General features: G+C 49.2%; 8 protein-coding genes across 8 annotated transcripts; 5 read left to right on the forward strand and 3 right to left on the reverse strand.

Annotated features, from left to right (window-relative positions):
- Positions 1-108: 108 nt before the first annotated feature.
- BO88DRAFT_344080 (fungal specific transcription factor domain-containing protein) lies at positions 109-3,970 on the forward strand (the record flags this gene model as incomplete). Its single annotated transcript, XM_025703217.1, has 9 exons — positions 109-416; positions 692-764; positions 874-1,029; positions 1,715-1,791; positions 1,967-2,346; positions 2,396-2,706; positions 2,768-3,211; positions 3,245-3,477; positions 3,553-3,970. The coding sequence occupies 9 exons, from the start codon at positions 109-111 to the stop codon at positions 3,968-3,970; spliced, it is 2,400 nt and encodes a 799-aa protein (XP_025561292.1).
- Positions 3,971-4,201: 231 nt separating this feature from the next.
- On the forward strand, positions 4,202-4,883 carry BO88DRAFT_489010 (uncharacterized protein). The gene is made up of 2 exons (XM_025712660.1): positions 4,202-4,239; positions 4,295-4,883. The coding sequence occupies exon 2, from the start codon at positions 4,351-4,353 to the stop codon at positions 4,759-4,761; it is 411 nt and encodes a 136-aa protein (XP_025561293.1). The 5' UTR covers positions 4,202-4,239; positions 4,295-4,350; the 3' UTR covers positions 4,762-4,883.
- Positions 4,884-5,159: 276 nt separating this feature from the next.
- On the reverse strand, positions 5,160-6,916 carry BO88DRAFT_416465 (uncharacterized protein; the record flags this gene model as incomplete). The annotated part of the gene is made up of 5 exons (XM_025708251.1): positions 5,160-5,207; positions 5,264-5,524; positions 5,603-5,940; positions 6,016-6,208; positions 6,272-6,916. The coding sequence occupies 5 exons, from the start codon at positions 6,914-6,916 to the stop codon at positions 5,160-5,162; spliced, it is 1,485 nt and encodes a 494-aa protein (XP_025561294.1).
- Positions 6,917-9,327: 2,411 nt separating this feature from the next.
- BO88DRAFT_426743 (uncharacterized protein) lies at positions 9,328-10,202 on the reverse strand (the record flags this gene model as incomplete). Its single annotated transcript, XM_025708930.1, has 2 exons — positions 9,328-9,614; positions 9,710-10,202. The coding sequence occupies 2 exons, from the start codon at positions 10,200-10,202 to the stop codon at positions 9,328-9,330; spliced, it is 780 nt and encodes a 259-aa protein (XP_025561295.1).
- Positions 10,203-12,539: 2,337 nt separating this feature from the next.
- Positions 12,540-13,509, forward strand: BO88DRAFT_436401 (uncharacterized protein; the record flags this gene model as incomplete). Its single annotated transcript, XM_025709564.1, has 3 exons — positions 12,540-13,142; positions 13,221-13,298; positions 13,356-13,509. The coding sequence occupies exons 1-3, from the start codon at positions 12,613-12,615 to the stop codon at positions 13,507-13,509; spliced, it is 762 nt and encodes a 253-aa protein (XP_025561296.1). The 5' UTR covers positions 12,540-12,612.
- A 652-nt stretch (positions 13,510-14,161) lies between these two features.
- BO88DRAFT_343687 (Saf4/Yju2 family protein) lies at positions 14,162-15,217 on the forward strand (the record flags this gene model as incomplete). Its single annotated transcript, XM_025703202.1, has 1 exon — positions 14,162-15,217. One exon carries the CDS (start codon positions 14,162-14,164, stop codon positions 15,215-15,217), a length of 1,056 nt encoding a protein of 351 aa, XP_025561297.1.
- A 92-nt stretch (positions 15,218-15,309) lies between these two features.
- Positions 15,310-16,993, reverse strand: BO88DRAFT_368162 (phosphotyrosyl phosphatase activator). Its single transcript, XM_025704101.1, has 3 exons — positions 16,262-16,993; positions 15,864-16,215; positions 15,310-15,814 (listed from the first exon to the last, which is right to left on the reverse strand). Exons 1-3 carry the CDS (start codon positions 16,891-16,893, stop codon positions 15,398-15,400), a joined length of 1,401 nt encoding a protein of 466 aa, XP_025561298.1. The 5' UTR covers positions 16,894-16,993; the 3' UTR covers positions 15,310-15,397.
- Positions 16,994-17,111: 118 nt separating this feature from the next.
- Positions 17,112-20,060, forward strand: BO88DRAFT_405941 (uncharacterized protein). The gene is made up of 2 exons (XM_025707027.1): positions 17,112-19,383; positions 19,453-20,060. Exons 1-2 carry the CDS (start codon positions 17,241-17,243, stop codon positions 19,632-19,634), a joined length of 2,325 nt encoding a protein of 774 aa, XP_025561299.1. The 5' UTR covers positions 17,112-17,240; the 3' UTR covers positions 19,635-20,060.
- The last annotated feature ends 692 nt before the right edge of the window (positions 20,061-20,752 follow it).

Raw genomic sequence — 20,752 nt, forward strand, 5'->3', positions numbered from 1 at the left:
CTGTACGAACATACTTATTTCCTTAAAATCTGCGATATAGTTTAATGCCTTGCACTTCTTGCAAATACGATTCACCGATCGAACGTCTTACAGAAGCTACCTCCCAAGATGTCGAACTTTCTCGTTACTGGCAGTTCCCGCGGCTTAGGCTTAGAGTTAGTGAGGCAGCTAGCTGCCCGCGCCTGCCTCGAAGGAGGATTGGTTATTGCAACGGCGCGCAAATGCAGCCCGAAGCTTACGGAACTTATCGCTCAGTCCAATGGATGCATTGTCTTCGTCGCTTTGGATATCTCCGAGGAGTCAAGAATCGCTGACTCGGCCGAGCAAGTCAAATCAGCTTTAAACGAGCAAAGTCTGGACGTGTTGATCAATTGCGCTGGAGTTCATGGTGAGACACATGGAAAACTAGCTTCAATGTAAGTAGTCTAGCAGATTAATGTTTTTGAGAGCACCACCGAGACTGACCTAAAAACCAATAGGTCCGACCTCGACTACCAGTTGTCAGTGAATGTAACTGGAACTCATAACGTCCTTCGCCACTATCTTCCCTTGATGCAGAACAGCAAGGTCAAGAAGATCATCAATATGTAAGCATCAGATGCAATGAGATAGGAATATTTTCGACCAGGTACTTAACAGCTTCTAAACCACAGTTCGAGTGCATATGGCTCGATTACCAGTGCGCGCGAAGTATCGTACGCTCCTTGCCCGGCATACAAGATCAGCAAAGCAGCACTAAACGCCTTAACGGTCCAGTATGCGCTGTCATATCAAGAAGAAGGATTTATTTTCCTCGCAGTCAGCCCCGGAGTAAGTTATCACTTCAAGATCTACTTAAAGTTAATATGAAGTGAAGCTAATGACACTTATTAGTGGCTCCAAAGTGACATGGGTGGGAAGAATGCCGACCTGACCGTGCCTCAAGGTGCAGAAGCGGTCTTGAACATTGCAATGTCCGTAGACCGTGTGGACAATGGCCGGTTTAAGAATATTCATGTTCCAGGGTGGGAAGCCTATAAAGGCCAGGACGTCCCCTGGTAGTCCGGGAGCGCAGATCATATTTCCCTATGTACTATTAGCCCTATATGTCCAGATAGAATAGACCAGAGATCAGATTATTGCGCAACTACACAGTATGTAATAAAACGTGGCATTGAAACATCTTGTTACCATGTTGGAAGAAGTAAAAGCACAAAACAGCTTTTAAATCTCCTCAGCATTATGTACTTGTTAGTAGTTGGCGTGAAAACTGTAAACTCTCTTGATCTAGTACCACGGAGTATGTGGCTAGGAGTTGCCTTTTCGGTGGTTGCGATTGGAATGCTCAGTCAGCAAGCCAGCCGGGTGGTTGATTTTCCCTTCCCTTCCCGCTCCGCACGCTCGACGCTCAGCATACCTTGCAACTATAGCTTCCTGTCAAGATATTTGCAGTCGATCGTGAAAACATCGGGACTTCCGGTAAAGCTTGCTGCCAATGCCGGAAGATCTCACAGTCACGGGGGATATTCTGCCCGCGGTATGTTCTGCTCATCCCCATAGGCCGGAATTCTCAGGGAAAGCTGTAGACGCTAATCAAAGCAAACAGTGTGACCTATGTCATGCGAAGAAGGTTGCAATACCATAAATACCAAGCTTAAGCCACATATTGAATCTGACAACAATACAATGTAATAGATAAAGTGTGATCGTCGAGCGCACTGTGCCAATTGCGCAGATGCCGGTGTGGAATGCGAACGCCGGCGGCGCGGACGGCCAGCTAAGAAGAGAAACCAAAGGTTTGCTGTCATCCATGTCATGCTGACGAGTAATCTATACATATGAAGTAACTGATAATTAACGGCAGCACCCTAAGGCCCCAGGAAAATATAGTAACGTTTGAAAAACAGCCGTCACAGACACAAAGGTAAAGTGCCAGAGCTTGTCGGAGTCGTCTTTCTGGGTTCGGTGCGCTGAACAACTACAGAAGCAACCGGCAATCAGGCCGTAGGGCAGCGGAAAGAAATGTCAATAGAAGTACCGCTATAGAGCACAGCCAGCCTAACGACCAAGCTCTGGACTCAAGGGAGCGATCCTTAACCACGCCTACGCACTCGACACCCAGCGTCGAGGGCCCCAATTATCATGCAATACAGGCAAAAAACATAATCCAACTAGAATTAAATGACTCAAGGCATGTCAACCGCGGGAGACAATCCATACTTCGCTCTGCTCTCCAACTCGTGAATCAAATTGCAGAGAGTGAGCCTCAACATTCGGACGAAATCATAGAAGAGTTTCATCCTAACGATCCCGCCTTTTCGATTCCGGATGCACCCCCTCGAGAGCTGTTGTTTATGCTCCTACAAGGTATGAGATTCTTGCATTGTTATGTATTGGTCATGGTTGATGAAATTAGGGCCGCCGGAATCGATGTGCATTCAGTGGCCGGATCACATCTCGCGCAAAACATATGAAGAAATGGCTACAGCCTTGTTACGAAGTGAACCTCGGCTACAAGGTCAACTTTTCCATCAATATAGCATTTGCATATATGTGAAAGCAATATTTCATATATATCAGGTGTCACGAACCGTGCGCAGCCCGCTCCTGAAAACACAGCTGTCCCAATCTAGGTCGACTTACATCGCAGCCACAATTCGGAGCATTGAGAACCTGAGCATACTCAAACAGCCAGACATCTCGTCCATACAAGCTCTACTCTCAAGTGTAAGTCCCTGAGTTGCAGACATCTCTGGCGAAGACTGCCTTATTGACATCGTGTCTGTAGGCATTGCTTATGCAGCACCTGGGGAGGCTGAACCAATGTTGGGTCCTTACCTCTTATGCTGCTCGACAGATTGCATCCCTTAACTACCACAAGGTCCGCAGGGTACCAGCGCGCTCAGACTCGGAGTTAGAGGTATATAGTGCGGTATACTGGTGCTACTATCTTGATCGGACGTTAAGTTCACTTCTCAGTCGCCCTACGTCATTGCCTGATCTCGAGGTATCCCCGACGGATCTCATTGTCTTAGACCCATGTTCGCCATATGATACGCTTTTGCGTGTCCTGCTTGACCTCGCACAGGTTCAGGGAAGATTACATGCAGTGTCTTCTGACGCAAAGAATGCTTCGAATAGTCAGGCTTTGGAGACTTGTCAGCTCCTTGAGTCCAGGATGCAGAGCATTCTTCGACAAATGCCGTCGGTATGTGTACCAGGACCACATATAGTTGCTTCTACCCCCTAACAACGCTTCATTTAGAATCGCGCATCCCTCCCGAAAATGGTACAATATGATTGGGTTGCGGTCGACTTCTGCTACTACGCGATTTTCGTCGAGATCGACAGAACACGCTTGAAAAGCTCGTTTAGTCCAGTAATACACAGGGAATGTCTCGTACATGCCCGACAGTCACTTGGAGCATTTCACTTTATCCAGCAGCATGCGGAGGAAATGCCGGGGTTTGAAGAGCCATATCCATCATTTCTGACATGGTTCGCTGATACTCCTGGAAGTATCCATTTCATTTGTTGACTATTAAACAGGACTTTGTTTTTCTACCCACTAAGCGCCTTCTTCGTGGTCATCTGCAACATCATCGGAACTTTGGATCATGGAGATTTCAAACTGCTTCAACAAATAACGCAGAGTTTGTCACAGTTCAAGCAAGATCCACATCTTGGAAAACTTTTAAACCTTCTCCAGTCGCTGGAAGATCTCTGCGAGCCGCTGTTCCAAGAAGCGGGTTCTGGTCCAGAAATTATATCATCAAACCTTCGTGCATCCGCCCCGAATCAGGCAATGGAACCTGTCACTACGGATGGCATTCCTCCGAGCGCCTCCTTCGATAGCAATTTTGGGCTAAGTGATGAACCAATACCAAACTCGGAGTTGGACGCCTCAGCCGATTGGCTGATGTGGCAGCTTTTCAATAGCCAAATCCCAGCGGGTTGGCTTAGCAGTGGTATGGACCCTTTTGAAATATGAACGAATGTTATCATTTCTTCTTTTTCTGCGGGGGTAGGGGCGGGGCGGAATCAGTCAGCCGGGATCACAGCGGACGGTCCCGACTGGAGCTCGGAGTGTTTCTGTTTTCGTTCGGGATTCCGGTGGCTCGGATAGTCGACTATTCTATATTAAGTTTAGCTCCATTTGAATTGTCCATCATCCCAAATCTATATCTCACATTCATAAGATAATTAACAAAAAGAATTTGAAGAATACCTAGACACAATACTCCCATTCAAAACCTTCAAGTACGCACTCAATACTCCTAATCCCTCACATACAACGGACTAACCAACCCCAAAGCCGACGCAAGGCATCATCACCACCCTACACAAGTGAACAGCCCATCACAGCCCAATATGCACTCAGAGCACGACGCAGGGTTCACAGTCCACTGCGACAGCTTGGAATGGCTTCCTCTTGCCCCCGGTGTATTTATCAAAATCGTCAAGCTAGTTCCAGAAACCGGAGAATACACAATCATGGTCCGCGCCGAACCCGGCGGTCTCCTTCCTCGCCATCGACATGTTGAAAGTGCGGAGATTTACGTTCTCAAAGGAAGCGGTGCCCACCCCCAGACTGGCGCATTTGTTCAGGGGGATTACGTTTCGGAAAGCAAGGGAGCTGTGCATGATCCTCTTCCGTTTGAGCATGAAACGGAGCTTTTGATGGTGAGCAGAGGACCTTCGGTGTTTTTGGCTGATGATGGGTCGGATTTGTATACGATGGATGTGGCGATGTTGCAGGGTATGGTTGAGAGAGCGAAATAAGTTGAGGTATTGGGGTTAGATTTGATACTCAGAAGGATGTGAGGTTTTGGACGTGAAACATGAATGTATCTTGGGCCATTAAATTGGAGGAGGGTCGGTTCGTCTGCAGTATTAATATCCCGTGTATTGCTATGTATCATTTATTTACTTATCTCCCACTACACTCTCACTACTCTATCACTACACTTCCGTTTTTCCCGGTTCATTGCATTGCTTTGCAATCGCACTCCAGATAACTTTATGAATGCTATACATTGTAGATTGCATTGAAATCCTTTGGTTCTTAGAACGAATATATTTATACACACCTGGAGGATCCAGGGAAACTGTCCGAGATAAACGTACAACCGTATCAGTGTCGGCTCGTAGTTAGAATAATGTGGTAAACGGGGTTTCAATCAGGCAGCTCCATTGCGGTCCAATGCAGTAAGAAAAAGCTCGATGAGCTGTTTACAGTTAGTGTTGACGCGTAGAAGGCTTGGAATAGTGCAGATGTACTCACCTTGCCTGTATACTTGTTTTCATTGCCAATCTTCTGACAGTCTGCCAACCACTTATCCAGACTTTCTGGAGAACAGTGTAGCATATCATTGATTGAACTGTCCTTTTCCAGTTGACTGACAAATTCCTTTCCTCGTTTATTATTTCCCACTCGAGAGAGGACGAAGAGTGCTGCTTTGTCACCGTACTCCTTCAGGCCAGGTGCATTTTTACAAGAGCGAATGGTTGATTTGAGTGTCTCCCGGCCTTGAGCTGAACGTATCTATTATTTTGATTACGGATTTTGTCAGCGCAGATATCAACAGCCTTATCGACTTATCATAAATTGGGAGTTCCTTACCTCCGCGTCAGTAAGCATTATAGTTATCACCGGCCGCTTAAGCTCCCCTGCACGGGCCTTTCTAATAATCATAGGATGGACGACATCTCGATTGACAACGTCGCCTATCTCTGGAGAGCGCCAAACCACTCTCTTGATAGCAAGAAAACTGGCATCCTTAAATATATTGTCCACTTTATCGCCCGTATCGATGTTCTCGTATAGATCCTTTTTGTCGCCGTTGGTATTGAGAAACTGGATCGTAATTCCCTTTGGCAAGAGAAGAGAAGAGATCTTGACAACTTCTCGCAATGTCCTTTGCATGACCTCCTTGTACTTATACATAGAGAGACTATTATCTAGAACACGCAAAGGATGTTAGTTCATCAGTAGTGGTATTGGTCGAGCCTTCCCTGCATTGTCAATAAACTCACCACAGACAACGACCATATCAAATAATGCCAGTTCAACCATGGCCGTTTCTTTGCCAACAGGCACATTGTATTGTTGGATAAAATTCATCATCTCAGCTGCTGCCTTTCGCACCAGCTGTTCAATAATTGGGTCATCCTCCTTGAAAAACCCGCCGTACTTATTGATGATGACGGTTTTATATTGTCGAGCCACCTGAGTGAATTCCATTAGTATATATCCTGATAAACAACGAGTAGCACACGGCCATATACTCACACGAATATTTCGTGAGGAATCGTTATTCGTCGTGGTATTTCCGCAATTCTGTTGCGTCGTGTTCCCACAGTTCATATTCATCGTGTTTCCACTGTTTTGATTGATTGACGAATAGAAGCCAGGATTTTCGTTGTTACTTCTTTTAGCCTCCTTTCCAGCAAAGTCAACTTCGGGTGGGGAGTCGAGACTCCTTGGTGGGTATGAGATTGCGCCAGTATTGTCATTGCCCTCAGTGAGTCCGGTCGGCTTCGTGGTACTAACTTCTTCGGTCACTGAAGCTTGTCGTTGACAGCCATCTTGGCCAGGGTTAGCTGGTGATGGCTCGGCATCCGAGTTTGGCGTATCCCGCATTGGCGCATCTTCTTCAGGGGTCATTTCAAGTGAAGCGCTCGGAACAGTGCTGTCAGACATATCCATTTCATCGGGCGTGATCTCGTGCACCATAAATGTAGGACCCCCCTCATTATGACTTTCTATTAGGCGTGGGGGGAGATCTCTATCCTTTTCCAGCATAAGGTGTTTGTGATGTTGGCAATATGCGCCGGAACTCTTTGCGCGCTTCTTGCACCTGCCACCATGTTTTGCGAATGCTTTACATTGTTTGGTTTGAAGCTTACCAAACTTCTTCTTAATACGGTAATTCATGGCTTAGGTCTTCAGATAACCTGGGGAGAGGGGGTGGGGGGTGGAAGCGCCGCAGTGATTTTGTGGGGTGGTATGTGAAAAGTGGAAAGAACACAATGGAGAGAAGATCGATCGTGACATAGCTTGGGAGAATAGCCACCTTATACATCCTGTTTATGCTCAGAACCTCACAGTTCTAAGTTTAGTGTGCAGTAGTAAGGCTTGTCCTTTTTTGTTAAATTTAGCTGATTTCCGAAGAATCTAGGAGAAGGAATTATGAACGCAAGTAGATCTTCCCCGGAAGGCGAAGGCGAGCGAGAAGGTGTCAGCTTAGCCACATGTACCGTAAAGAGTAACAGACTAGGCAGGGTAATCTCTTACATCATTCCCCGATAGTTCAGCATGAAAGCTGCTGAACGGGAAGCCGTCCTCGGGAGGGTTGCAGATAGGGCTTACTTGTGACGGTTGATCACCCGTCAAAGTAACACTTAATTAACTCGGGGACATTGCAATCACCCTCGGGGTTAGCAGCTCCCCGATGTTGATGACGACATCTGATAGAAGGTCACATATTGCGAATGGGGAGAGACTGTCTGTTCTGCCGCAGACGCAGGAGTTGAGAATCAGCTGAGTCCCGGCTAGCACCTGTCACATAATATGTCACCGAATCTTGCAGCTAATCCTGCACGAAGATGCTATATTTGTATTTATTGCATCCGTTTATTGATTTTGGTTTGCATTCAATGCAAATCTGTGGGTTTACCGCTGTACAGGCAGCCATGAGGGGTCAGCTCATTGCCAATATTGCAACTGTCTCGCTGTAGACCAGCCGAGCCTGGTTCGCCTCAGTGTTCGCCTCAGCGTTCTATACTGCTGTTATCTGCGTCCGAATTGAAACGAAACTCTATACATGACCCTAAGTACATACTACTTGCTGACCGACAGGAATAAGGCTCCATGCCTGTTCCTTTAGCCTATGGAATCACCACTACGTTAACATTGTAGCCTACAATACAATGCACTAGTCTCTAGCTTTTGTTGCACACTCACCATTTGCTTCACGATACTAATGTGTGATTGTGCCATAACCACCAGAACATGGATTGAAGGTAGAAGCAGCTATACAAATCCTGTGTCCTTCACGGTTATCCACATGGCCTCTTGACTGTTGAGGGTACTCCAAGTTCAGGCGTGGGACCATTTCCACCCTTCACATTGTCCGAAGTCTGCACATGGTAGAAACCTCTGGCGAATTACCCGGTCTGATTGGCGTACTAATTGCTTAAGCGAAAGACGCAAAGTAGGAAAGAGAAAAGAGCGAGTTGATGTAGAGAACCGGTGGATAAAAACCCTGTGGCTAGACTATACGCGGCTCAATGGCTGCTATACGGATTCGAAGTTTGACCGAAGTGAAGAGGCAATCGCCAAACTATATGTGATTTTTCTTCTATTTTTTTCATCCTTGTCCGCGGGGTATATCTTGCCAGATCGATGAGCTTGGGCTAACCTAGTGAGAGATCGCGGGCATTCTTGGACAGCTTTCGAGCAGCAATGGTTAGTGCATGCATGTTTAGGGCGTGTCTACGGGGTGGCCGTGGAATAGGAGTTGTCTAATCGTCCCAGCGATCGGCGTGTCGGACAGACATATCCGATTCACTTCCACCGCCATATTGGTGTTATGACATGCAACACGACCCAAGCCTTCAAATCTGTCGTAGCCAACATAGAGATGCATATTAGCTGAATGGTCTTTTTGCCCTTTCGGTAGGGATCAACAGGGCATGACTCGACATATGCAGCTAGCCAGCACACCCTTGTTGATTGGGACCAGCCCGCCTTTCTTTAACAGACTTGCTGTAGAGGAAAGTGTTGATTCAAAAGAAAGCAACGAAAGAGTGAATTTCTGTCAGTCAAATATACACGGTTATTGTCCGAAATCGTCAATTGCGCTATACTTGAGAAATTCGTGTGCTTTGCGGTACTGCTCTGAGACTTAAGGGATTTAGGGCCGAATCAAGCTCAAAGTGCAGGGCAGTGCAGTTCATTTCCGAAGTGCTATTGCATCATTTGGTACGATATCTGTTCCCCCATGATACATTCATTGTGGCTGTGCATACAGCACGCCGAACTCCCTGCGGCATCTGCGCCCCTACTTCGGAGTTACCTGATCGCCTTGTACCCAACTCCTCAGCTCCTTGCCACCAAAGTAGCCACTCAGGTACCTGTGCAGCCAGGCCTTTGCAATGATGTAGGCCATAAATTGAACCAAAGCCACACAGATGGCAGGCATTGATCATTCTTCTCAAACTCAAGCTCACCCTCTCTCACACTCACTATTTCTTGCTTAGTTAGCTGTTCGATTGAATCATCCCATTACTCAGATTTCTCACCAGATCATGTGTCACAGAGGCTGGAGGCGAGGAAAATCGGAACTAGAGCTTCTCCCCGTCTCCATTGGTGACCCATCCGGTAGTTCTCGACTCAGAAGTTGTAAAATGAGGGGCTGCTGACGCCTGCAAGCCCAGGTAAAACATCGCTTGTTTCAGTGTCACGGTTCGGCCTGGGATGTATCCCCAGTTATGCTCGATAACAGGCGAGTAGAGGAGGACGGTCTGATTGTTTCCAACTGAATCGTCTTGACAAAAGAATACCGTCTGTTCGTATGTGCTTATGAAGCCAAACTTCAATTCCAGATCCCTCATGTACATTGCTGGCTGCCCTATAGTTTGGTCAGCTATACGTTACATATTCATAGAAGTAACGACTATTCACCGAATAGATGCCGCAATGTATCCAGGTCTTCAAATGCCCGACGGATGTCGTGTGGTCTTGCCCAAGGGGTCTTTTCCTCACCCACCACCAGTGGTGCTCCTGCTGCATTGCGCATCATAGTATCGGGGACCTTTTGATACTCCTTTTCGACAGTACAGGACTTGAAGTCACCCAAACGAATATCGAGACCTTGCGATAGAAATATACCCCCCATAGCCTGTCCTATGAGCTGGGTAAATCTACCTTGTACTGAGTGCTCGTCACCAACGTACGTCTGCTCATAGGACAGGCTATGGGGGAGCGCTGGCAAGGGCTCGTGGACGTCGACAACCGAAGTTGCCCATGGGAAGAGGCGGAAGCAATTCTCGACATCATTTATGAAATTAGGCCATGGGGCCAATTGTCCAACAAAAAATACGTCGTGAATAGCACCACTTTTGGTGCTTCCGGGGCCGACCTGGAGGTCCGGGAGTGGCTGCAAGACGAGGTCCCGACCATCAAGGGCAAGAGTTCCAGAAGGAGGAGAGAACGGCATCTTGCAGGATCTATCAGTTTTTCTTGACTGATTCGAATAACAGGAAGCTATACAGCAGATTCTCTGGATACATGTAGAGTACTTCATTCAGCAACAAGCCTGGAAATCCTAACACTAAACCAATGTGGGTCATCACAAACTTCATGTTTGTCTAACAGTAATAGCCATTAAGCACGTCCTGAGCCTTCTAGTGTTAGCTTATCTTCAAAGTCATATTTTACCAGCAGCTACACGTGTCGTAATGTATGGTTGAACACAAGTCCTTGTTTCTCACTTTCTGCAGGTGAACCAAGGACAGGAAAAGACTGCCACCAGTGTTGCCTTTTCGAAACAGAGATCCTTCCCATAAGCGGCCCGTTGTAGATGCCCGATTATGTCTAAGTCGGGAAATTAGATTATCTAGACGACGAAATTCTAAGAATTACGGCCATGCCCCCTCATTGTTTTCCATTTCCTTGAAAGATGTCGTTCACCTAAGCCCATAAAGACTTCGAGTGGGGCCAAAAGCCGAAATGCTTTGACCCCTAGACGTGGGGCAACATATATAAATCAATCAACCCTTCGTGATTTCTCAGAACAGAGAATGCTAAATATTGGCCGTGCCACAATACCTTGTTAGTATTGGTTGCCGGCGGGGTGGCTCCGTTACCTCTGGATACTCATCTCCTGTACGCCGTAATTGTGACTGGGTGGACACCATATTTGTCTGTTGTCAAAGCTTGAGTCTGGAAGCGCAGCACACGACAGCTTTCTCTTAAGGTAACTATATGGGATGCTCACATCAACTTGGTTAGTCTCAAATTTTTCGTGGATGAACCGCCCGATTGTTCATTCTTGAATGTTACACCAGAGTTCGATGGCCATCCTTATTCCCCTCGTGCATTAGCTCGAGCCCAATCAGGCCCCAGATTGATGTTATCAAATCCAAGCCCATCGGCCACGCATCTGACTTTGTCCGTACCAAAGCACCGACTTAGCACGTATCCAACAGCACTACCTATACTGCGTACTCCACTCGTTTTCCGACCAAAGGTGTTACACCCATTAGAGGCTAGGCCCGAGTCTTCAGGGAAAAGATAGTGCAATACCATCACGTGCTAGACACATGATGAGGAAAACAACAAGTCTAGTATTTCAGCATTGAATATGAAATTGCCGGAGGTTAAGAGACATTCGAGTCTAGCATTGTCGCATGATGGCAGCTCCATCACATACCGGTGCCACACCAACTCTGCCCTGAGGCATGCAAGTTGTGGTTCCCCATGGGTTAAGGTTAAAGGGGCTGTCTAGCATCACCTCTGGGGAGACAGCTGTCCCAATCATGAAGACATTGTAAAACATGGCATGATGTAGCAGACTACTTGAATTCTTTGTATGATAATGATCATATTGATTTATAAAGTATCCGGGAATTCCCTCTGAATGAAATTTTGATCATACAGACTAGAAAATAGAATCATACATATGGTAGTATACTACAGGAAGCAGGACACAACTTTATTTAAGATAATATACTAGAGGTATTCAGAATCTAATACTCCTGCACACTGTGATCACTCATACTCTATACTCAGTTCTGGTCCTTTCATGTTTCACTTGTTCATGCTAGTGTGGCTTAGTCCATGACTAAAGTATCGATCCAGATACTGCTGGAACTAAGATCTATAGTTGTATCAGCTTATTTACTCGTGTAGAGGTCTGAATGAGTTTATGGTTATTAGCATGCATCAGTTCCAGACTTCCAGTAGTTAAATAGTTGGAATGAATAGATGAATAGATATATCACTCCCTATTCCACAAAGAAAACAGTTCCACTCAAGTAAGGGAGAGAATATTGATGTTGTTCCCATCCGGACGGGCCACCCGCCCGCGTCAGTGTGACGACCTGAAAGCTATGATGGCATGGGATGGAGACACCACGTAAAGCGGAGCAGGATGGCAGTATCATCATCATTCGACCATGGTTTTGGTCTAACCATACAAGCTCCGCAACTACCTGCTTACAGTTTGACTATATTATACATTCCCTCTGGCCATCCGTTCGGCGGTGGTAAGTAGTTAAGTAATACCACGAGATTCCAAACTTATAAAAAAGACCTGTATCATCTTAAAATCCTCATCCAGAGTCTAGATGTGTTACTGATTGACTTCCAGTACAATTCTGGAGGCACTAACACATTATAAAAGTTTGATAGGGAATTGCGGGTCGAGTGAGTGAGTCCTATGTTATTCACTGGCAGTGACAGGCTATTCACATCCGACAGAGGATGTAAAAATGACGGCCGCCGCCCTCAACCTCTTCTCTGTCAAAACACATCTCTTCTCAGTCCCTGTGCTCCTTGCTAAGGGTTCTCAAGCCAACATTTTAGTCTCCACTTAATAACTACTCTCGTCTCCTAGTGAGATCATCATGTCTCCTCGCTGGTTTGGTCGGGAGGAGGTGAGCCCAGGCGTCATCGTCGAGCTGGAAAAGCGATGGCGCATTCTGAGTCACGAAGAGGAGGTGGTTATGCAGGGTAGCGAGCAAAGAACTGCCAAGCAGTGTCGTCCATATGCCTGCATCTTGCTGAAGGTACGACAAGTGGGCTCTAAGCCACCAGTTTACGGAAATATGAGGATCTACAAGCAGATTCCTACAGAGGAGACAGTCGGCGACCGCCCCGCAGTACGAGCCAAGCAAGCGAAAGTTTGGGTTCCCCGTGAGCTCAGAGCATACCGCCAGCTCATGCTCAAGAATTCGACCTTTACCCCCAAACTTCTGGACAGCTTGGAGGGAAAACAAAATGCCGACAGCTTGGTACCTGGGGGTTTCATAGTCTGGGTGGTCTCCGAGGAGATCTCCGGTATTCGCTTGGGAGACGAAGAGAGTGATGATATCTTCTGGTCGATGGAGTACAGTATCCGTGACCAAATTCGCAATTCCTTCAAGGAGAGCTACTTGTAAGCTGACCTCCATATCCCTGACTATCCGATTAGCTGTTAGATAACCCGAAGACAATCACTAACTGCTCTCTCAAGAAAAATGGCTAGCTGGGGATGGCTTCCTTTTCATCGTACCTGTGAAGATCTGGTCTGGGTTCCCGAATCATCTACCCTGTAAGTTATACCAGTTTATTCCTAATCAATTCCCTCAAGCTGACCAAATCCGTCTAGGTTTTTCGTGAACTGGTTTATGCCCACCGAAGTAGTCGCGCCGCGCAATTGGGAGGAAGGAATCTTGTACGGCTCTGGCCTCCTCAAGCCTCCCGCGTCCCCGACTTTCTCTATTCAGCTTTGGAATAATAGTGTTGAAGGCTGGCAGGGTTGAGGAATTTGATCTCCGTATAGGAGAAGATGTCCGGTGGGTCTGGAGACGTTTCTCAGGTGGCGATATCAAGTCGGCGTTGACCGTGGGTTACTTTCCTATCTTAACACTAGCTACATTCAAAAATTATGTGATTTGATTGATCGTTTGCGAGTCATGAGTACTATCTTGAGTAATATCATACATTCGAAAGTCCGCAAGATGTCAAGAGTCTACTGATGAATTTGAACACAGGCAATTGTACTATTAGTATTTGTGTAGACTGGAAAAACCAAAGTTAATCAAGCTGTAGTTCCATCTTCTGAATCAATATTTCTCACCTGTGACTAGTCTCGTGAGCCATGATTCTTCGGTGCTCAATTCCGAGAAGTGACGTTGAAACCTATGCAATTAATGCACATCAATAATGCAGCTGACTCATCAGCACAACACCACCTCGGAACAAGGCAGCGGCATCGCATGCGCATCGCATCGCATCAACCTTATCGTCACGTCCAACGCCCCAAACCGCCGCCGTCGCGCTGGTTCGCCGAGCACCATCTCTATACCCTCCCTACCACCACATACTACATTCTACACACCCACCCGCCCACCATGCAAGGCTTCAGTACGTCCCTCCCCACCCATTCACATCACCCACTAACAACCCCCAGACATGGGACGCTACGTCCCCCCAGACCTAGAAGGCCTCACAACGGGCAACAAGCTACACAACAAACACCCCCTCGGCTCACGCGCCCGCAACCTACAATCCACCGGCGCCCTAACCGTGCGCTTCGAGATGCCGTTCGCGATCTGGTGCACAACATGCCAACCGCACGAGACCATCATCGGGCAAGGAGTCCGCTTCAACGCCGAGAAAAAGAAAATCGGGAATTACTACAGCACACCGGTATACAGTTTCCGAATGAAGCACGGGGCTTGTGGTGGGTGGATCGAGATACATACGGACCCGAAGAACACGGAGTATGTGGTTATTTCCGGTGCGCGGAGGAGGGATTATGGGGTTGATGAGGAGGGGAGGAAGGTGGGGGAGATCGTTACTGGGGTGGATAGTAAGGGGAAGATGGATGCGTTGGAGAGGTTGGAGGGGAAGGTGGTGGATAAGAAGCGCGGGGCTGAGGAACGGGATCGGATCTTGGAGTTGCAGGAGAGACAGAAGAGGGATTGGGAGGATCCGTATGAGAAGAGTAGGAGGATTAGGAAGGTGTTTCGGGCGGAGAGGAAGGGGCTGGAGAGGAAGGAGGAGGAGAGGGAGAAGTTGAAGGATAAGTTGAGTTTGGGGATTGAGGTTGTTGATGAGATTGAGAGTGATCGGGTCAGGGCCGGGTTGGTGGATTTTGGGGAGGGCGCGGTGGATGGACGGAGGGCGAGGATGAAGCCGTTGTTTGGGGAGGATGAGGTACGGGCTGGTGGGGGGAAGAAGGAGGGGAAGAGAATGAAGGCTAAAGAGGTGCTTGAGGATCGGAAGGCTGCTTTTCGGAGTGAGTTGAGAGGGAATACGAGGGCTGCAGTGGACCCGTTTTTGAGTGGTGATTCCGATGCGTGGAGGCCTGAGGTTAAGAGGAGGAAGGTTGTCTCTGGAAGTAAGTCCGGTGATGGGAAGGAGAGCGCTGAGAATGGCTCGGAGATGGAGAAGAGTGCTTGGGAAGTGGGAGAGACACCCCGTCCGAGCCTTGCGTTGGTGAGCTATGCGTCGGATTCGGAGTGAGTGTGTCCTGTGGTTCTTGCATCTCTACGAGGCGTTGCGTTGGTTTAAAAAACGATGATACCCCGGGTTTGGAGTTAGAGCATAAACGGCATGTCAACTTTTTACGATTCACTTATGTATGCGAATGATATCATGCAAGGGTATAAGTACAGAAAATGCTCGAGCAAGCAGAAGTAGCGATTACTTAGCCCAGGGTGCCTTAGTCGTTACGTCCCCTTGAGGGTCGGCAGCACCAGGAGCCGGCCCTGGGGCTGCATTTGCCCATGGAGCCCTCGTCGGAGCCATCGGGCCGGGCGGTAGCCGGGACGTGTCGGGCAGAGTTGGTCCTCTAGCCGGACCTCGTGCTGTTGCCCAGGGTGCGGCAGTTCCGCTGGTTGGAGGGACAGCTTGAGATGTAGCCCATGGGGCTTTGGTTCCTGGACCAGAGGCCTGGGGAGCTTCGGTTTGTCGAGGTTGTGGCGCGGAGGACGTGTGAACGGTAGAGGGCTGAGGTATGGCGTTTGGATCGCGATCCCAGCTGAACAGAGAGCCGAACGGGAAGTGCTGTACCACGGGGAACTTGGACAGCACTTCGGCGTTGTACATCTTGATCATCCCCTGTCTCCAGTTAGTGTACGTAGTACATCTCCATTTGCACCACAAATACCTTGTTAATCTTGGCCCAGCCGGTCTTGATGCCGGAAATATCGTAGAGCATTGGACTATGCTCCCAGAATGGGCCCTTCTTCACGTCGTAGATAAAGCCGATGGCAGAAAAGTAGAGGTTCCCACGTCTTTCCCGTTCTACCACGTTCACCTTGGCAACACCGGTCGGGTCAGGTGCATCGGGCAAAGAACCTTCTTCTGGGACTCGATCCGTCTCCGATATAGCTGGAGCAAACTGCGCTGAGCCGAAGATATAGGGAATGAAAGAGTGGTCGTCCAGTCCCCACACGCCGTGGGAACCGGCCGGTTCCAAGGTATAGGTTTTGATAATTGTTCGCACTAGCTCAAGGTATCTAGCAATAATCAGTGTCGTTCAATCGAGACTAGCGATATACCCACGGCTGAATGACACCCAAAACAATGGCTCTCTCTTCGACACCAGATGTGCTCTGTGGAAATCCATGCAACTTCCAGAGCCCAGCCAGGAAGGCCAGGAAGCTCAGTTCATGACCAGTACCATAGTCTAGACGTTGAGGGCTTCCCCAGCTTCCTAGAAAATATGCCTTGAGCTCTACTGCCGCCGTAGGCCCCTCGGGGTCTGCTGACTTGCGATTGAGGACCTCCGGAGAGAGACACTCCTCGAGGAGGCTGGAAACACGGCTTTCAACAATCTCGTACCACCTCCTAAAGCTGATGTTTCCAAATCTACGGGGGCCTTTATCGGGGGGAGCTTCCTCGAGAATAGCTTCTAGCTTGGAGAGCAGCTGCTGGAGTTGGCGAACCGGCGCGGAGTACTCCACAGCATCAGAATTCAAGGGCCAAGTCTGAACGCGCCCATCCTCAAGCTTGGCTGGAAACATTGACCGATTAAGCTGGAGGAGGAATGTCATGATGTCCACATAAGCTTTAGAACACAGAAACTCGGAGACATCGCTGTGCTCGTGGATGCGTTTGGTGGGCTCGGCGAACGTGTGCCCCACCGCGGGGTCAAGGGTGGGCAACACACGGACTGAAGGGAGGTCCGCGGCCATGATGTAGCTAAGCGTGTGGGAAAGTAATTGGATAGAAGGTATACAAATGAGCGTGGAAGCAGGCGGAGAGAAAAGGGAAATGAAGGATGGTGGGGGGAGGATGGAGGAAGGTTGGCTCGCAATCTGGCAGGGGGCGGGGCCTTATCGATAAGGCGGCCAAGTGATGACGCCCGCCGATCACGGGAAGCACGTCGCGATCCAAGCTTCCCACCAACCAGCTCCTTCGCCGCCGTCCCTGATCCCCGACGGGCTTGACAGGTCCCGTTAGGTCCAATTATTGTTTTCCAGGGGGGCTGGTATGCTTTGCTTTGCTTTGCTGCTGCCTCTGCATTTTATGGGTGCTCAATATGTCGGACTCGCCGCGTCCTGTGCAGCGGAGGAGGAAGCGCGATTCCACCCTGCAGGCGGTCGACCTTTTGAATGGCCTCATGGATACTAACACGCAGAGGACTGCGTCCCGGGCGAATCGACCCGGTCCCGCCACCCCGCATCCCTCGCGTCGGCTCACGTACTCTGTCAGGAGAGATGCTACCGACATGATGGATGAGGTTGGTCCGGTTTCTCAAACTGTGCCCCAAAGGCCAAGACACGCCCACCGAATCGAAGTCACTCCCCGTCGGTCATTAAGGTTCTCGGAACCCGTGCCTGATGGAACCACTCGGGATGGGCGCGATCAAATGTTGCAGCCTCCCAAAAGCCCAAAATCCGAGCATGAGTCCGGCGCTCAGTCAGATGAGCCAGGTGAGGTGCAGTCTTTAGAAAAGGCAGAAGAGGGTTTCGGGAATGACACTCATGTAATTTCCCCACGCCCAAGTGCTGAGACTACAGCCGAATATTACTCGTTAAGCGACGCTGAACGTGATAATGAAGGCGATCATATATCGTCCCAGAGTGACGAAGAGATGCTTGATGGCGAAGATCTGGCATCAGAAGTGGAATTTTTCTCAAATAATGATGGAGACGCCCACCAGTCTACCGGCCGGCCTACCCCATCGCCATCTTCCAGCCAAGAAACTCCTGGTCGTAAACCCAAGACACATTCTGGCAGCGACACAACTTCAGAGCCAACATTAATAGAATTAAATGAAGACACGAGCAACGAACAGTGGAGAGATGCACCCGAACAGCCGGCCGAGAGGCGAGACTCTAGCCGCAGTGATGCTTCATCGACACAGCGATTTCCCACAATAGCGGTTGAGATAAGTACAGCAACGCCTTCATCATCCAATATCTCAAAAACGGTGGACCACCAAGCGGGTGAACCATCGAGGGATAGTGAAACGCGAACACTAAACCAAGAAGCCAATATTGTCGGCGGCACACAGGACGAAGACCCACCATACCAACCTTCAGAGGCATCCTCATCATCGGTGCCTTCTCCTGAACCTAGCTCATTCGAGGATGACCTTCAGCATCATTCTGCGGAAGCAAGTCCGCGGTCCTCAGACCCAGCACGGCAATCCACGAAACGGAGACACTCGACTACGAGCTCACAGGGTACGAACAGAGAAAAGAACATACAGCCCGAACAACCAACGTCCACTGCTCGTCAGCAGGCCAGCTCCTTTATTCCCAGAGAGAGTCCCGCTGATAGTCCCCAGCCCTCCCGTGACGCTAACCACCGTGGGGAACAACATGCTACGGAATGTGCTTCCCAGGGAGCCATAGCCAGGTCTGCCACCCAGGACGACCCTACCCAAGAGAACCCGGATCAGCGGAGTCATGGGGCTGAACGCCCGGAAGATAGCGCGTGGTTCAAGGAAGCCTCTGAACTTGGCGGCCAGGGCTCCAATTGGAGAAAGCTCATTCAGAGCATGCACCCTCGAAATATAGCTTTCAATGTCAAGAAAGTCGACATTGAGTTTGAGCCTCTGAAGCGTGAATTATCCTCATTGATACAGGCCTACAAAGGGATTATCGAGTACTTGGCGTCTGATATTGGACCACCAGAGTATGACGTGCGCAGCTGCAGCGCGACGCTTGAAACGGTTGACAGACAAGGACGCCGTCACCTGGAGAAGGCTTACACACTCTCGACTCAAGGGGATGAGGTGGGAGGCGGGGCACTGGTGGAAGAATTCGAGATCCAAATCTTCCCGCTGTTAGTGCGGCTGGTTCTCGTCTGTTTTGAAGCTTACTACGTAGAACATCGACTCTTCCCGGAGGCATACGGTCATTTTCAGCATGCCATGAGAGTACTGCTAGGGCGATGCAATCAGATCGGCGGTCTTGTTCGGGGAAAATATGTGGCGTGCCGGGCCGTCAGCCCGAGCTTGCGTCTGCCCCTGAAGCGACTCCTTGAATCGCTTGAAAACGGGCACCTGAAAAAGGGCCACCGACGGAAAGATGTGGAGGTTGATAGGAATGCGAAGGCGCCGACAAAAACTGCTAAGCAGGGCCAGTCCAAGCCGACGAAGCCGAGCACTCCGGCACAGGCTTGGACAGATGAAGAGGGCTACGCTCTGGTCGAGGGGTTGCAACGATTCCAGGGTAAGTTTTAAGCTCGTCTGCTTGGCAGGAAGGGAGGCGCAGCGCGACATGCTCACAAGATGCGTTTAGGTCCGGACCGCTACAATCGAATCTGTGAGTTCTACCACGATGGCATCGGTCAACGCGGGGAGAGGGAAGTGCGTAAACAAAGCGAAAGACTGTATCACCAAATGCTCCCGCAAATCCAGGACATGGCGCGGAGGGGAGAAGACCATTGGGATTGGGGGTGGCTGTTGAAGGTGGTGGAGTGATGATGAAATATATATTTATCTTGGCTGCGGTAATGATATTTTTGAGCGCAGTCGTGTCATATACCCCAGGAGTTTTGTTGATTTTCTCCCGTTTTAGTGCTTAGCGATTGCTGCCAGGGTACTCTAATTGCGTGAATGAAATTGGGATGTGATTGTCAGTCTACGTGGACGGAACCATGGAACCAACAACGGGCATTGTTTATTCTACGGCCGGTTTAGGGGGGACAACACGCGGAGCCCCCAGCAATGGCAACCATGGGATCAACCTAGCTGGGAGACGCACAACCGTGGCCTGCAGCTGCAACAGCAACAGCAGTACTGAGTTGGTCGTGACAAGGAGCGCAGTGGTCTGAACGCGAGACGAATACTCGATGGTAGATCGCTAGACAAGCGATAGTGAGGATAGTGAAGATAGTGAGTGGGAATAATATTGAGTTGACAGGCAATAGATCAGTTGACCTCCTGACCGCCGACCGCCCATTCCATGCCTGAGGCCAATCAGGTGAGGTTCTCCATTCTTTCCCTTCTTTCCGCCTTTCCCCCCTCCTCTGCCTCTCCTCCGGTTCGACGATTCCTACCCTTTTCCCTCCCCAAAATTTACTAGAGACGCTAAACTACTAACTTACTCCCCTTTCTCCTCTTCCTCTCTCTCTCCTCTTCTTTTTCTCCCTCTCCCTCCCATCTTCTTGTGTCTTTCTTACTCTCTTACCTCTCTGTATTTGTTTCCCCTCCTGCTTCTTTTTCTTGTTTACTTAACATTTTGTAATTCTTTAATCCCCCCTCCTCTCCCCGCTAGAACCCCTTTTCTAATCCCGCCCGTTGTTGGTTCTCTGGTTCCCTCCCGGCAGTTCCTGGTGAGTGACTACTTACTACTACCCCAACTGTTTTGATCTGCACACCTTCCGGGGTCCTGCAAGAACCATGCCACCGTGCCTCATTGCTCCCCCTCAAACCCTCTACTCTTGTCGTCCACCCCCCAAGCTGCCTGCAATTGTCCTCTGCACCTTCCTCTGCCATTGAGACTTCCCAACAAGTTTGTGTTGCGTGATACTCTCCGTTGCGCCGTGGTCTGCGGAGTTGCCAGAAAAAAAAGGAGACCCGCCTCGGCTATTCCGTCG

The sequence above is a fragment of the Aspergillus vadensis genome, assembly GCF_003184925.1.
Source record: "Aspergillus vadensis CBS 113365 unplaced genomic scaffold BO88scaffold_16, whole genome shotgun sequence".
Classification (NCBI taxonomy): Eukaryota; Fungi; Ascomycota; class Eurotiomycetes; order Eurotiales; family Aspergillaceae; genus Aspergillus; species Aspergillus vadensis.

Bases quoted from the DNA above. Each gene is read 5' to 3' on its own strand.
- BO88DRAFT_489010 (XM_025712660.1), top strand. From the start codon at position 4,351: ATGCACTCAGAGCACGACGCAGGGTTCACAGTCCACTGCGACAGCTTG.
- BO88DRAFT_368162 (XM_025704101.1), bottom strand. From the start codon at position 16,893: ATGGCCGCGGACCTCCCTTCAGTCCGTGTGTTGCCCACCCTTGACCCC. The intron at 16,216-16,261 runs GTGGGTATATCG...GATTATTGCTAG, and splicing joins GTTTTGGGTGTCATTCAGCC to ATACCTTGAGCTAGTGCGAA. The intron at 15,815-15,863 runs GTATTTGTGGTG...AACTGGAGACAG, and splicing joins GCTGGGCCAAGATTAACAAG to GGGATGATCAAGATGTACAA.
- BO88DRAFT_405941 (XM_025707027.1), top strand. From the start codon at position 17,241: ATGTCGGACTCGCCGCGTCCTGTGCAGCGGAGGAGGAAGCGCGATTCC. The intron at 19,384-19,452 runs GTAAGTTTTAAG...AGATGCGTTTAG, and splicing joins GGGGTTGCAACGATTCCAGG to GTCCGGACCGCTACAATCGA.